The sequence below is a fragment of the Hoplias malabaricus genome, chromosome 12 (genome assembly GCF_029633855.1).
Source record: "Hoplias malabaricus isolate fHopMal1 chromosome 12, fHopMal1.hap1, whole genome shotgun sequence".
NCBI lineage: Eukaryota > Metazoa > Chordata > Actinopteri > Characiformes > Erythrinidae > Hoplias > Hoplias malabaricus.
Window position 1 is genome coordinate 34,369,340 of NC_089811.1, and position 14,791 is coordinate 34,384,130.

Genomic DNA, 14,791 nt, shown 5'->3' on the forward strand with positions numbered 1-14,791 from the left:
ATTTTTTTTCCTACTACATCCACATTTTAAAGACTACATCTAACTTGTCACCATTTCAAGATCCTAGATGAGCATCACCACTGTGTGTAGCCAGATTAGAGGCCTATTCACCGCTGGTTTCAGTCCACTGATATCAATGAGAGTGAAATGAGGAGAGAAGGATGGGAGTTAGCCCTGGCAGGACTGGTGGAACAGATGGCCAGGATGCCTCTGGATGGCTTTCAAGAGGTCCTCCCTGAGCTGACCAGTACTCTTTCATAGGCAGTTGTATAATGACGTTTTGCCCTTGATGAGCTATCACTTTCTCCATCTGCCACTCACGCAGAGTTGTTTGAAGGCTTCATTTCAAGTGCTGATCAAGGGAAACACATGTAATGAATCTCAAGTGGAGAGAGCAAGTAAACTATATCACTGAGGTAAAATTTAATTTTCATACTCATCTTAAAGAAATGATACTTTGTAGTTCTACAGTTACAGACTGGAATCTATCTGTTGCTCTGTACACACTGCTTGCACCCCTTACACCCCTTTGAGCGTGTGTTGTGCTGGTACAGGTGGATCAAACTCAGCAGTGCTGCTGAAGTTTTTAAAGCAGTCAGTGTCACTGCTGGACTGAGAATAATCTAACAATTAAAGATATCCAACCAACAGCGTCCTGTGTCCACTGATGAACAGAGGAAAACCAACACAAACTGTGCAGCAACAGACATGGTGGACCAAAGGGGTAGGTGTCTAACAGAGTGAACAGTGTTTAAAAACTCCAGCAGCACTGCTGTGTCTGATCCACTTGTACTAGCACAACACACACTACTACACCAGTGTCTCTGCACTGAATGATCCACCACCCAAATCACAGCAGCTCTGTGTTGGTCCTCTAACCTCTAAAGATCTAGCATTCTATATCCTAACACTTCAGAACACTACTGAGACTTAAAACAAACGACAAACCAAATGTGGTCATCTACAAGTTGCTAACCAACAATCCTCACAAAAACTAAACCATGCCATCTAACAATTACTTATATAAAAAGATGCTGAACTCCAATTTCAATGTCTATTTGTAAGAACAGACTAGTAATTGGTCCTTTTAACTAACTAACATCTAACCAAACATTCCCATATACAGACTATATCAAATTACGAGGAAAGTAATTTATTTGTGTAAGTAATAACAAATATCTTATTTCAATATCCTGGTTGTGAGAATATTTTCGGCCGTTGATACCAGGCCACACAGCTGCGGTGTGCTAGCACCATGTCTACTGAATTACACTGAAAAGTAAACAAACCACACCTCCAGAAAGTTGAGACACTTCCTAAAAATGCAATAAAAAATTAATTCTGTAATTTGTTAATTCACTTTAACATTTAATTAACAGACAGCAGGTAGTGTCGCAGTCACACAGCTCCAGGGACCTGGAGGTTGTGGGTTCGAGTCCCGCCCCGGGTGACTGTCTGTGAGGAGTTTGGTGTGTTTTCCCTGTGTCCACGTGGGTATCCTCTAGTTTCCGATCACAGTCCAAAAACACACATGTTGGTAGGTGGATTGTGACTCAAAAGTGTCCGTAGGTGTAAGTGTGTGTGTGTTGCCCTGTGAAGGACTGGCGCCCCCTCCAGGGTGCATTCCCGCCTTGTGCCCAATGATTTCAGGTAGGCTCTGGACCCACTGTGACCCTGAACTGGAGAAGCGCTTACAGATAATGAATTCTTGCCCATTCTTCTTGGAAAAACTGACTAAAATAGCCCACAAATGATTGATAAAGATGGCGGTAAACTGTAATATCTGTGTTTATCTAGTTCAATTCCCTGATAAGCCGGAGATTCCCTGCAGACATATCACCTGAGCTCAAATTAAACCTGATATGGTTTTAATTTGCACACTAACCTCATTACTCTCAGTCTGACTTCACTCCTCAACATGCCTAGATGCTGATCGAGCCAAACACATAATTGTTTCACAACAGACAGAGAAGTAACCAAAGAGGCTGAGCCGCATTAATAATTCATTTTGTCCTTTCAGAGGCAAGCGTCCCGCTTTCACGAAGCACACCTACTGTACCGAACCTTTAGACCTCCCCTACACCGCAAATCCCCAGCGGCTGTCCCAGCAGCAGTCATCCATGGCGTGGAACGAAGCATGGCACCATGGCCCTGAAGCCCCAGGGACGAGGGCAATGAAACCCTGCACCCTCGTTCGCCACATGCCATATATCTATCAGCATCTCCACACCACAGCATGCCTTTTACCAGTCCATTATGCCTTTAGCTCCTACATGGACAAACGCACATGATCGAATGTCAGCATCCACATTCAGGACACACGTTAAACTACAAAGTAATATAACAACACCTGCAAGATAGCAACTCTTACCAAAAAGACAAATCTACACATTTAACTCATTAACCCTGCCACAGGGTTACACAGGGTTATAAGCGTGCCACAAAATTATGAATTATTCATGCTGCAGGGAAGTCATATCAAAAACAACTGCTGAGTGGCGGATGTGTGCCTGTCAAGATAAGAGGTCATATATTTCATGCACCCTATGTCTACAAAACCATGCCTGGCATTGTGCTGCTGAAATAGTCCCAGAGTTCCTGGGCAAAGATGTCGTCTTGATGGCAGCATACGTCTCTCCAAAATACCAACATAAGCTTCTGCATCAATGATACATTCACATACATGTAGCTCAACCAGACGTGGGCACTGATGTCACCCATGCCATCACAGATGCTGGGTTTTGCACTTTAAGTTGGTAAAACTCTGGATGTTTTTTTTCTCTTTGGCATGTAGAATCAAACATTCGTGTTTCTTAAAAATAAGCTGAACATGGACTCGTCTGAACACAGAATATGTTTCCACTGTCTTTCAGTTCATCTCAGATGACGTCAGGCCTGGAGAACTCCTTTTTGTATAATCAGGTTTCAGGTTGCACTTCTTGATGCAGTGGTGGACAGTGTTAAGTGACATGGATTTTCCAAAAGTACTTCCATCACAGTTCCATGATGGTTTGAGTTGAGCAAGAGCGACTAGTTACTCACTCTTAAACCTGTTATCACACTTCTACATTTTATGTCTAAAGACACCATTTTGTTGTCCCCTTTTTAGACTAGTGAATTCAGCAGCTTTGAAGCGGGAATGTTATACACAAGTCAACACTTTCCTCTGAAGTCTTAATAAAGCCTCTATGACATGCTTTATACAAAATACCATATGGTTAAACAGCACTGATTTTCTTACCCTGTCTAAACAGCTGTGTTCAGAATGACTGGTTTCAGACCCTGATGAGAATGAGTCTGTTTACTTTCAAATGGATAAGAAACAGTGAGGATTGAGGATCAGAAAAGCTGTCATTCAGTCTTTTTTACTTTGTTCTATTCCATCTCTGTTCTCATATTCGCCGTATTTAATCAGTACACATATTTCTCCTTGATCATTGTGTTAGATTAACGCCATTTAATCTTTGTCTTTGTGCTCTCACATAAATGCATTTCCAGCAATGTGATTGGAGAAAATCAGATGTGGAGGCGATGCAACTGTAAAATGTGTAAGACACAAGAGAAAATTGGAATTCATTCATTCATGATCTGTAAGCGCTTATCCAGTTCAGGGTCACGGTGGGTCCAGAGCCTACCTGGAATCATTGGGCACAAGGCGGGAATACACCCTGGAGGGGGCGCCAGTCCTTCACAGGGCAACACACACTGTTGAGAAAGGTGTGAAAACTATGTGCCAAAAATGTGTTACTGATACTTTTTTACAAAAAAGAACAAAAATCCTTTGTGTGGCTTTCAGCGTCTGTCTTTAAAGACTGTTCACACCACTCAAATAAAATGTCCTTCAGGGAACGGAAAGTGGAAATACTTCTAGTATAAATGCTTTCTAATATTTACAATGCACAGAGCACAGATAGCTTCTGCAAACAGAATTGTCAGAGGGAATATGTGAAAAATAATTGCACAATAATTTTATCTACTATATGAATCTAAAGCTAGCAATGAATACATGTGCACACACACACACACACACACATGGATGATGTGTTTACAGCTATGTATTATTAACACCCACGCCAAAATTTGATTTAAATCGAATAGACCACAATCATCTGCGGAAAACGACAAACAAATCACTAAAGGCAGCAAGACATTAAATTAAATTTGTTAAAAGATAAATAGTTTTTCTGTAATGTTTTTATTAAAGATTCCTTGTGTTTAGTAATTCTTACTCAGCTTCAGCAATCAGTGACAACATTTTATTTGCCATCAGGAGAGCATTTGCAAAGGCAGTGTGAGCTTGAAGGAGTCCTCCTGGCTTTGGTGTCCATGGAGACCAGCCTCGTGCCGTGTCTGCAGGTGTGTCTGTCTTGAGGTATTGTTACCGAATGGTTCAGATTCATGAGGATGGCCTTGGTGGTGATCTTCAGATTCGTCTCGGACTCTCGCAGTTACATTCTCGCCAGTTCAGGAATCACTCTTTGTGCTTTTTTATTATTTTTTTTGCACTGTGGCCACTGCCATTTGAAAGTACAGGGCATTCCTATAGGATACTACAAGTGTTGTGAATTGACATGAAGCACAACTGAAGGTCCTAACTAATCATTTTATTATTGATTTAGATGCTCTAGAACATGGTAAAAGTGACCAAGACCACACAGAATGGTTTAGAAACATTTTCCCAAATTACATTTTAAAATAAATTTGGGCTTGACTCACAGAGTGAATCAGAAACTGACTAATAATAATAATTATGTTCTTTTCTACAAGACCCTTCCCGCATGCTCGAGTGGATCCGGAAACACCGCAAATAAGCTGTATTTAAAAGTCCATTCTCTAATTCCAATGCCATGGGTCTAACACTTTTTCTCTGTCAGTGGTAGAATTTGGTGTATTGGTCAGGATCAATGAGTTCATTATACTCAAGTATATCATCAATCATCCTTTCCCTCTCACCGCTGGTTTTCTCTGTCTCTCTCACACACATCGCTGGCCCTAGCTCACTCTGTAGCAGACCTGTAATTCATCACTACTGATCCTAACGCACTGTGCCTTCTGGCAGCATGTTGATCAAAGGTTTCTTCATTTAAGGCACGCTTTCTAGTCACAGCTATCCACGACACAAAACAAAAAGAACAATCTGCAGATATCTTGCTGTCAAAAACGTCATCTGAGCACAATGCTCTATTCTTCATTAGAAACTGCTTGTTTCTTACTATAAAACAGTCCAGATTTTATGCGTGTCGGCAGATAGATAGAGCTAGAACAAGCATGCTTGTTGTTTGCAGGCATATATTCCGGGCTAGGCCTGGAAGAACAGCAGTGAGAAGCAATTGTTTGCCTGTGCTTCACGGGCCTGGTGAATGACAGCACGTCACGTCTGCATGCGGCTTGGCAGGAAGGCTTTAATTCAGTGTGACTTAAGCGCGAGCTGCAGCAGCGTCTGTCTCCTCTCGCTCATCACGCCTGGGACAGGCATGCTGGGTGCTGCACAACGACATACAGCCAAGATGAAAACATCAATAGAGCTGCAGAATATAGGGAGTGGAGAAACACAAGCGCGTCTCTATGAGTTCTGAGCCACCCGAGAGGTTTGAAAGGCATTTGTAGAGAAGCATTTGAGGGCCTACTGTAAATGCAATCGCACAACAGGGAGATGCTCTGTGTAAGAATGGCATTAAAGTTAAAAAAAGACAGGCAAAAAAAAGAAAAAAAAAAAGATCCATCATCTTCGCGTGAGTGCTAAAACCTGCTTTTGAACTCACGAGGAATGGTGTCAATGCCCGCAGGTGTAATGAGTCAATTAAAGCAGCTCAGGAGCTGACATCTCCATATGCTGTACAGTGCCGGTCTGTCACTGGAGCCAATTATACACAAACATCTTCCTCCCCAATGTCTGCCCTGGGATGGCTAAACAAATGTACTCCCCTCCCCTCTTGCATCGCAGGGTCATGACAGCTTGCTAACTCAAGCAGCGTGGTGGGACGGGCCCGGAAAGCTGCGAGTGTGTGTCTGGTTTACTACAGGAGTGTGCAAAGGGCTTTATAACAAAAGACACGGAGCCTGCAGTCAGCAATTGATTTCATCTCGCGGTGACACAGGAATTGCAAATCGATTTGCACTAAGCTATTTGTATCCTCATTAAAACAGTGTTCAGCCGCAGGTGAGCTGTGGCTAAGACAGAGAGAGCAAGAGGATAAGACGAAACCCACTCTCCAAAACACTTCATCTACATCTGTTGCCCAAGACTTTCTTGACAGTACAATTAGTGGCCAACCGTGACTACTACTGCCAAGATTCAGTGTGGGCCATAAATGTCCAGAAAAATGATATTTAAACGTTAGTGTAGTTCCACATAAATATATATATATTGCTACAGATATAATGTGGATGTTACCGCGACCCTGAAATGGACAAGTGGAAAAGATGATGTATGTATAATGTGGATGTTTGATGTACATATTGACACACAGTAAAGTTTACCTTGGAGACAAAATGACCCCAGACAGCGCTTCTGGTGATGTTCTCATCTGACTGGTCACTCATACTTGCAATACTCAGACTTTGATCTGGACAATATGGCTACAATTCATGTCATGACATATTTCTAAATTTTGATCAATTCAATATAATTCTGATATTGGTATAAAATCTGTTCCATTTACAAAATATGGTGGTTTTATTACATATATATTTTTTACTTAATTTAAAACCTGCCTTTCATATACTGTTATCTCATTCTGCCCTCTGCCCACCACCGACATTTGACTTAGATAAAAGGTTTGGGCACCCTGATTTCAGGGTGATGGGTTTTTTTTAACCCTCATTCACAAAATATTGCCCTGATTGGGTGCACTGTGTACTTTCAACAAAACTCGACACTGACATATAGAAATTACTATATCATTTGGAGACTTTAAAAACAAGAATGAAGATATTCATTCATTCATTCATTTATTATCTGTAAGCTCTTATCCAGTTCAGGGTCGCGGTGGGTCCACAGCCTACCTGGAATCATTGGGCGCAAGGCGGGAATACACCCTGGAGGGGGCGCCAATCCTTCACAGGGCAAGAATGAAGATATGTTTAATAAAAATAGCCAATTATCTGTTATTGCAGAAGTCATCAGGTCTTGTCTGGAGACTCAGAAGAACACATGGGCTCCTCACTGCATACAATAATCATAACCAACTACTGTTTCTATGTGCATTGACTATGAAGAGACTGGGAAACAGCCTAATGCTTCACACAACAGAATTTACCCTGCATTTTAGTGCTAAGCTGCTCTTAGAACACTTAGCAGCCACAGACAGCTCCCAAAGCCTGACACGTGCAGGACGAGTAAAGCACAAAGACTCTGATGCGTCCATCTGTCGAGCTGGAAAACTCCTGCCACAAACATATTGAGCAAATTTGCATCAAACAGGCCCCGTCTGTCTTCACTGAATGCATCTCAGCCCAAAATCAAATTAGAGAACATCCTTATTCATAATTCAAATCTTTCTTATGAATAGCCACTGCAGGCTGTTAAAGCAGTAATGCATTCTCAATTGATCCAGATTACTCTCAGATACGCTGCTGATATCTTGTTAGTCGCATTGAATGTTGCGTTGTGTTCTCTGGCTTCGAACGATTCCTAACAGCGATAATAATGACTTCATAATGAAGCAAGTTCTCTTTCACTTTTTTGTACATATGTGGAGGCAGGGCGGCTGCTTATTAAAATCCATAACTAGCGGATATAGCTGCCGAATTGCACGGTAATTCTCTTTCCTCCCCCTACGCCAGGTGCTGTTAAATTGCAGTGTTCAGCTGAGAGCTGCTCTACCTGCCAAAACCAGTGATTACACCTCCACTGTTATGCAATGTCGGTGTTATTCCTTAGCCAGAGATCATTGTTAGAGGTCCTCTCTCACTCCCTCTTCCTCTCTATTGCTGAAATGTTCCTTCAGCACAGCACCTCATAATTTATAAAAACATTGAAGGCCTGCGTACAGTAAAGAGCCCAGGGAGCAGTTAACACATGAAGTATTAAAGAGATGAGCTCCTTCTTTACGACTGTCACTGAATGTCTGTAAGGCTAGAAAAAACACAGGGCTGCATGAGGAAGTGCACAAGTAAAAGAGGACAATTATCAAGTGTATTAATAAATAATAAAATGGTTCACATTCGCATTTACAAAGTGTGTATTATTCATTCATTCATTCATTATCTGGAACCGCATGTCTAGTTCAAGGTCGCGGTGGATCAGGAGCCTACACGGAATCATTGGGAACATACCCTGGAGGGGGTACTAGTCCTTCGCAGGGTGACACACACACACATTCACTCACACCTACGGACACTTTTGAGTCACCAATCCACCTACCAACGTGTGTTTTTGGACTGTGTGAGGAAACCGGAGCACCCAGAGGAAACCCACGCAGACACAGGGAGAACACACCACACTCCTCACAGACAGTCACCCGGAGGAAACCCACGCAGACACAGGGAGAACACACCACACTCCTCACAGACAGTCACCCGGAGGAAACCCACGCAGACACAGGGAACACACCATACTCCTCACAGACAGTCACTCGGAGGAAACCCACGCAGACACAGGGAGAACACACCACACTCCTCACAGACAGTCACCCGGAGGAAACCCACGCAGACACAGGGAACACACCACACTCCTCACAGACAGTCACCCGGAGGAAACCCATGCAGACACAGGGAGAACACACCACACTCCTCACAGACAGTCACTCGGAGGAAACCCACGCAGACACAGAGAGAACACACCACACTCCTCACAGACTGTCACCTGAAGCGGGACTTTAACCCACGACCTCCAGGCTTATTTACTGTGGCACTGCGGCACCCAGGGTTTCTTGTAATCAGGTTTCTTTTTTTTCTATTCGGCTGAAATATCTGAATATTATTTAAGCTTAAAATATACTGTTTACTCCGCAGCCCATAAACAACATACACAGAACCAAAGCTGAAAACTCATTAACAGTTGAGCCCATTCATGCTCAGCTATGACCAGTGTTATCGTTCAATGAATCACAATATCAGACAGCTCATCGGAAGAGAGGTCATTTATATCTATCAGTCATGGAGGCACAGTAACCAGTCAGTTTAATACTAAGGGAGATTATCACTACGGCTACGTGTGACTATGATCAGCACCCAGAACCTACAGACCGTTTGGAACACAATATGCAATGGTTAATCAATATTTTAGAAGCTGGTGCAATAGCTCATCAATAATGCTGCCTTTCTGTTAGCTCTGCTGACACTTATGATGAGGGCAGTGGGAGGGGGAGGGGCGCTGACGGAGGAGCACTGAAAGCAGATAGGGTGTGTGTTTTCTTTAATCCACTGTGTTTGGCTGAATTTGTCTGAGGAGATTTTGGCATGAGCATGGACGCTCACATAAGAGCTCCACCCATGGAGGCTTCACTGAACAAATCAGTAGAAAACAGGTCCCCGTTGAAATGAGATGTCGTGGACTGGACGAGAGCGAGAGAGAGGTTCGCTGGAAGTGTAAGAGTCAGTATTCTGCCCATCTGAATATGTTACTCCCAGTCTCTCTCTGCCTTTAGTGTTTCATTTCATTCAAAGTGCTCTGTAATGATAGCATATTACTTCTGAAAGAGGTCACACCGAGACATTCCTTTCTCACACTCCCTCTCTCCATCTCTACAGCTCTCCCTTTTCTTTCTCAGCTCCTCTTCTCACCCTTCTATGTCTCTAGCTCTCCCTTCCCCCACTTCCCATCTCCCCTTTTTCTCCACCTCTCTCTCCCTCTCGTATCTGCCTTCCTCCATTCAGAAGCCACAGCTCTGAATCACATTTCTCAGAAGGGCAGCTGTTAATCCTTAAGGCGGAAAGCTGAGTAGCATGTGGGAGACTGACCGTCTTTGCGGTGGTAGGTGATCTCCACTTTGCGCTCCTCTGAGCCCATCAGGGCCTGGGCCACCAGAGCAATGGCGTGCCGCTTGGTCTGCTCTCCATGCAGGAAGTCACACGTGCAGGCTCTCTGCATGACGTCCGGCCGGGAGAAACCTGTCATCTCGCAGAAGCCATCGTTACAGTAGATAATCGCACAGTTCGGCACACGCGCATTGGCAATGATGAATTTCTTATCTGCAGAGAGGACAAAGAAAGTGAAGGTCACTTTTCACCACCCCAGATATGTCTAATATTGTAGCTTTCTTTACAACTTTTCCCAGCCATGCTTTTAGTTTTCAAGAGATGCAGCCAGTCTGGGATTTCTGAGGTCAACTTTAGTTACAGAAAAGTGTTTATCACATGACGGCTTTAAGTGTAAGCGTCCTTGCAGTTGCACTGTCGAGTTAAACATTTACCTAAATTACAAACACCCTTCTTTAGAAGCAAGGAAAGAGAGAGAGAAAGAGAGAGAGAGAGAGAGAGAGAGAGAGAGAGAGAGAGAGAGAGAGAGAGAGAGAGAGAAAGAGAGAGAGAGAGAGAAAGAGAGAGAAAGAGAGAGAGAGAGAGAGAGAGAGAGAGAGAGAGAGAGAGAGAGAGAGATGGAAGGGTGGTGAAGGTAGAGTCATTAGAGTTAGGGAGAGAAAGAAAGTGATATGAAACGTTAGAGTGATGGAAAGTGAAAAACAGATGGACAGAGTTGCAGACTAAATAGTGAAAGATGGAGAGAAGTGGAGAATCATGGAGAGGGAGAGTGAAGGAGAAAGAGATGTGTAAAGAAGGTGCTTTATCAAGTTACAGTATATATAAAAAAAATTAAATTAATTTACTATTTTTCAGCGTATTAAAGCAAAAAACAATGCCTCATTCTGATAAAATTAGAGCAGAGAAAAGGTGACAGAGCTGTCAGACACACACGGTCGGTCTGACACTGCTCATTTTCCTAGAATAGACTTGATTCATACATATTTTTTAACGTCCAGTACTGTGCCACTTTGGTCAGTGAAACACCATTTTTAAAATAATATAAGTAGTAATTCGCTATATCAGTGTTTTTATTGTAAACAGATATATTTGATGTTTTTCACTAATGCTATTACCCAGTAAACATTTAGTCGTTGATTCAACGTTGAAATAACGTAATGACTGCCGTCTAATCAACGTTCTCTTAAGGTTGAAAATGAAAGTTGAGAAGACGTCCAAACACCGACATTGAAAAGACGACTATTAGACGTATTTTGGACGTCCATTGACGTTATTAATTGGTCCCGAAATAAATTACTTGTATAAAACGCATTTTGGACGTCTACTGACGTTTAAAATATGTCCTTGACGGACAGACTACTTTTAGACCTATTTTGAACGTTCCTTGTTTACTGGGTATAGTCTATAATAGCTATAACTTTGACTTTACATGTAGGCCATGTACGCTTTTAAAAATAAAGGTGCTACAAAAGGTTATTTGACCGATGCCTCAGAAGAACCATTTAGCATTTATGCTAATAACGTTCACGTTAGTATAGAACCTTATGACGGATTAAATGTTTTTTTAAACCTTTAAAAAGTTCTTCACACTAACACGTCTCTTTAAAAACATCAAAAGTGGTTCTTCTATGGCACTGACCAAACATTTAGTAGCAGCTTTATTTATAAGAGTGTAGTTCGTCCATGTTGTTTAAGGTTTACGTTAGTGTTATTGCTCTATCTCATAGGCGACAGGGCGACCACCGCTGGTGACGTTAATGCTCATTTGACATCGTTCTTTGTGCACATTACGTTGGGAAGGAACGAGTAACAAAACTGTCTGATCCCAATATAAAACACACACACACAAAACCCTCAATGCAAACTATACATGCATTGCATCCTCTCAACACTGAACCCCAGTTAGACACAAACAAACGCGCAATCTGAGGCTGAAGTGAGGGGCTTTGTGTCTCTCCGCAGCTGATGCTCTTTGTCCTGGGCTAGTTTTTTCAGCTCAAATCGCTGCGTTTGTTTTGAAAGTCACGGTCTACACAGTGAATTCACAGAGTGGTGAATCTTTGTTCGTAGCACAGTTCTTGTCGTTAGGACACTTCACTCTCTCTGATAACGACAAACCAGCGCGACACGACACGGGAAGAGTTTCACTGCAAAACGCTGTTCACGGATCGGAACACTTAGTCAAGGTATAGCGGACAGCACACTTTAATACCTTTAGCATTTAAACTATTACAGGTGTGTTATTTGTAGATAAACCCCATCCTAAGTAACGTGCATCGTTAAAAAATGACATTCTTGAAACCCGTTTTGGAAACAAACATCCCAGTAAACAAGGAACGTCCCTGGACGTTCAAAATAGGTCTAAAAGTAGTCTGTCCGTCAAGGACATATTTTAAACGTCAATGGACGTCCAAAATCCCTCTTAATAAGTTAGTTAAGTGGTGACCAATCGATAACGTCAGTGGACGTCCAAAACGCGTTTTATACAAGTAATTTATTTCGGGACCAATTAATAACGTCAATGGACGTCCAAAATACGTCTAATAGTCGTCTTTTCAATGTCTGTGTTTGGACGTCTTTTCAACTTTCATTTTCAACCTTAAGAGAACGTTGATTAGACGGCAGTCATTACGTTATTTCAACGTTGAATCAACGGCTAAATGTTTACTGGGATCATCTCCAACTCTTTCCCAGAAATGATAATAATTCTCAAACTTCTACTCACTCTGTCCCTCGAATTTGCGTATGATTATTCCCAGGAAGGTGTTCTGTGGCGCCACATGACCTCTTCGCACCGGCATGGTTGGGTAGTGTTCACTTTCCCGAGCAGCGGAAAGCGCCCGAGGAGCTGCACTAAAGTTAACGCGGCTGCAGGGCGCTCTTGGTTCGGCCGCAGCTCATGCTCGACTCCACTTTCCTCTCAGTGACCTCTGTTTGTGTTTTTAGAGCGCGGCGGCTGACAGCTGCATTCCCGGAGCTCGCTCCAACTCCCTGCGCGCAACGACAAACAACTGCGGAGGACAAAGCGCGCTGCCTTTCGTCCGATGATCATCGCTCTGGATGCAGACGGGAGGCTGGAGATGGAGCTGCTGTTTAAATAAAGGCGAGCGGAAGAGTCGTGCGGCGGAGAGAACAACACGCTGCTGTGTCTCTGGGGCTTTTTGTTTTTTTTTCTTTCTCTCAGCGCGGCGCGCTCAGCCCAGCCGCCGCTGAGGAGTCAAGCCCGGGTTCACAGCGCACATGTCGTCGCTGATACGTAGAAGAGGAGGAGGAGGAATGGGAGGTGAGGCCACGCTCTCCTGACACGACACGTGGCTTTGTTTTCTACTCAGTAGAACAGGAGTGCCACTGTGGGAGGGACACGCACTGCTGACTTTAGTCTTAAAGCGTATTAAAATCGTATTAATTGATTCGAATTAAACCAATAATGTCTGTAAATGTGTGTGTTGTATAGTTATAGGAATATGAGACAATAAACTATGTTCATTTGTTTTTTTAAGCATATAATAATAATAATAATAATAAGTCAAGAAGTAGGTAAAAAAGTGTATTGTACGTATATGACGTATAAAAACATCAAGGTGATACTAACTAAATTCATTCATTCATCAGTTCATTCATTCTCTGAAAGTGCTTCAGGGCTGTGGTTGGCCAGAGGGGCAGTCATGGCCTAATGGTTAGAGGACTGCACTTGGTATCAGAAAGTTGCTGGTTCTAACCCTGTAAAGTGCCCTTAAGCAAGTCACCTAACCCCCAAAATGCCCTCCAGCTGCTGAGGATGGCTGCCTGCTGCTCTGGGTGTTTGTGTTTGTTCCCTGCCCCTAATCACTACTGTGTTAACTGCCATATATGGGTTAAATGCAGAGGTCAAATTTAATGGTACGTTTGTACAATGATCATAAAGCATGTCAAAAATTCATATCAAATCATTGACAGGACACACACACACACCTGTGTGTGTCAACCAAAGCATTTTTGATTGGGAGAGGAAGTCTGAGCTTTGAAGGAAGGTAGTCTTCTCAAGCGTTTAATAAGTCCTTATACTCTGTGGTCTCATTATTGTTGTTTGTAGCAGTACATTTCCATATTTTGTTGCAGTTTGGTTCTAAACAGACTGGATTCTACAGTAAAACTAATTGTTATAATGCGTTTGTTAAAACCTCACTAGTAAACCAAGTTGGACAAGCCATGAGTTGATTTTGACCTGTGAAAACAGGGGAAGTTTAGCCCACGTAGTAAATTGCTGGATCAATAAAACTGCCTTATTTTTAAGAAATCTCTTTATTTGTGTGAAATTTACTTTGGTAAGTTCAGGTAAATAACGATTTCTGCATTGCCACGGGCCATAACTGGACTGGTGTACAGTAAAATCCGTTGTGCCTCTGTCCATGGTGCTGATCCTCCAGCACGCAGCAGCCCCTCACACTTTACACAGTGTTTAGGAGTTTTCATGGCGATCAGATCTACATTATCTGAAGCTTTAATGCCTGTGTGGGTCGAGTAAACACCATGCATATTTGGTGAATGGGTTTTTTCACCCCCAGGGCATTCCTGTAGGCATTAATCCATACATGTCCCGCTGACAGCATGCAGCTAATCTCCCCTTGCTGCTACTGCTGCTGCTGCTGCTGCGCTTAAAAACATGCAAATGTGTGCAGAATAGAAAAGCCTGTCTGACTGTAACATCTGTCCCAGTATTTCAAAGGGACTCAACACCCATCTGCTCCATTCAGAAAAAAGGAAAGAGGAGAAAGTGGACAGAGGGCATGAAGATGTAAACAGCAGCAGTCTTTACGGCATAAAGAGCCTTTTTCATGGTGTTGGGATAAAACAATAATTCTTTTTTTTTTATTTAAACAGGAATTACTAT

General features: G+C 42.7%; 1 protein-coding gene across 1 annotated transcript in view; it reads right to left on the bottom strand.

Annotated features, from left to right (window-relative positions):
• Nucleotides 1-12,722, bottom strand: part of LOC136710728 (potassium voltage-gated channel subfamily H member 7-like) — a 71,935-nt gene extending 59,213 nt beyond the window's left edge. The window contains exons 1-2 of the mRNA XM_066686510.1: nt 12,647-12,722; nt 9,904-10,134 (exon numbers count right to left, since the gene is read on the bottom strand). Coding sequence (XP_066542607.1) covers nt 9,904-10,134; nt 12,647-12,722 — 307 coding nt within the window. The remainder of the gene's footprint in view (nt 1-9,903; nt 10,135-12,646) is intronic.
• Between the last annotated feature and the right edge of the window lie 2,069 nt (nt 12,723-14,791).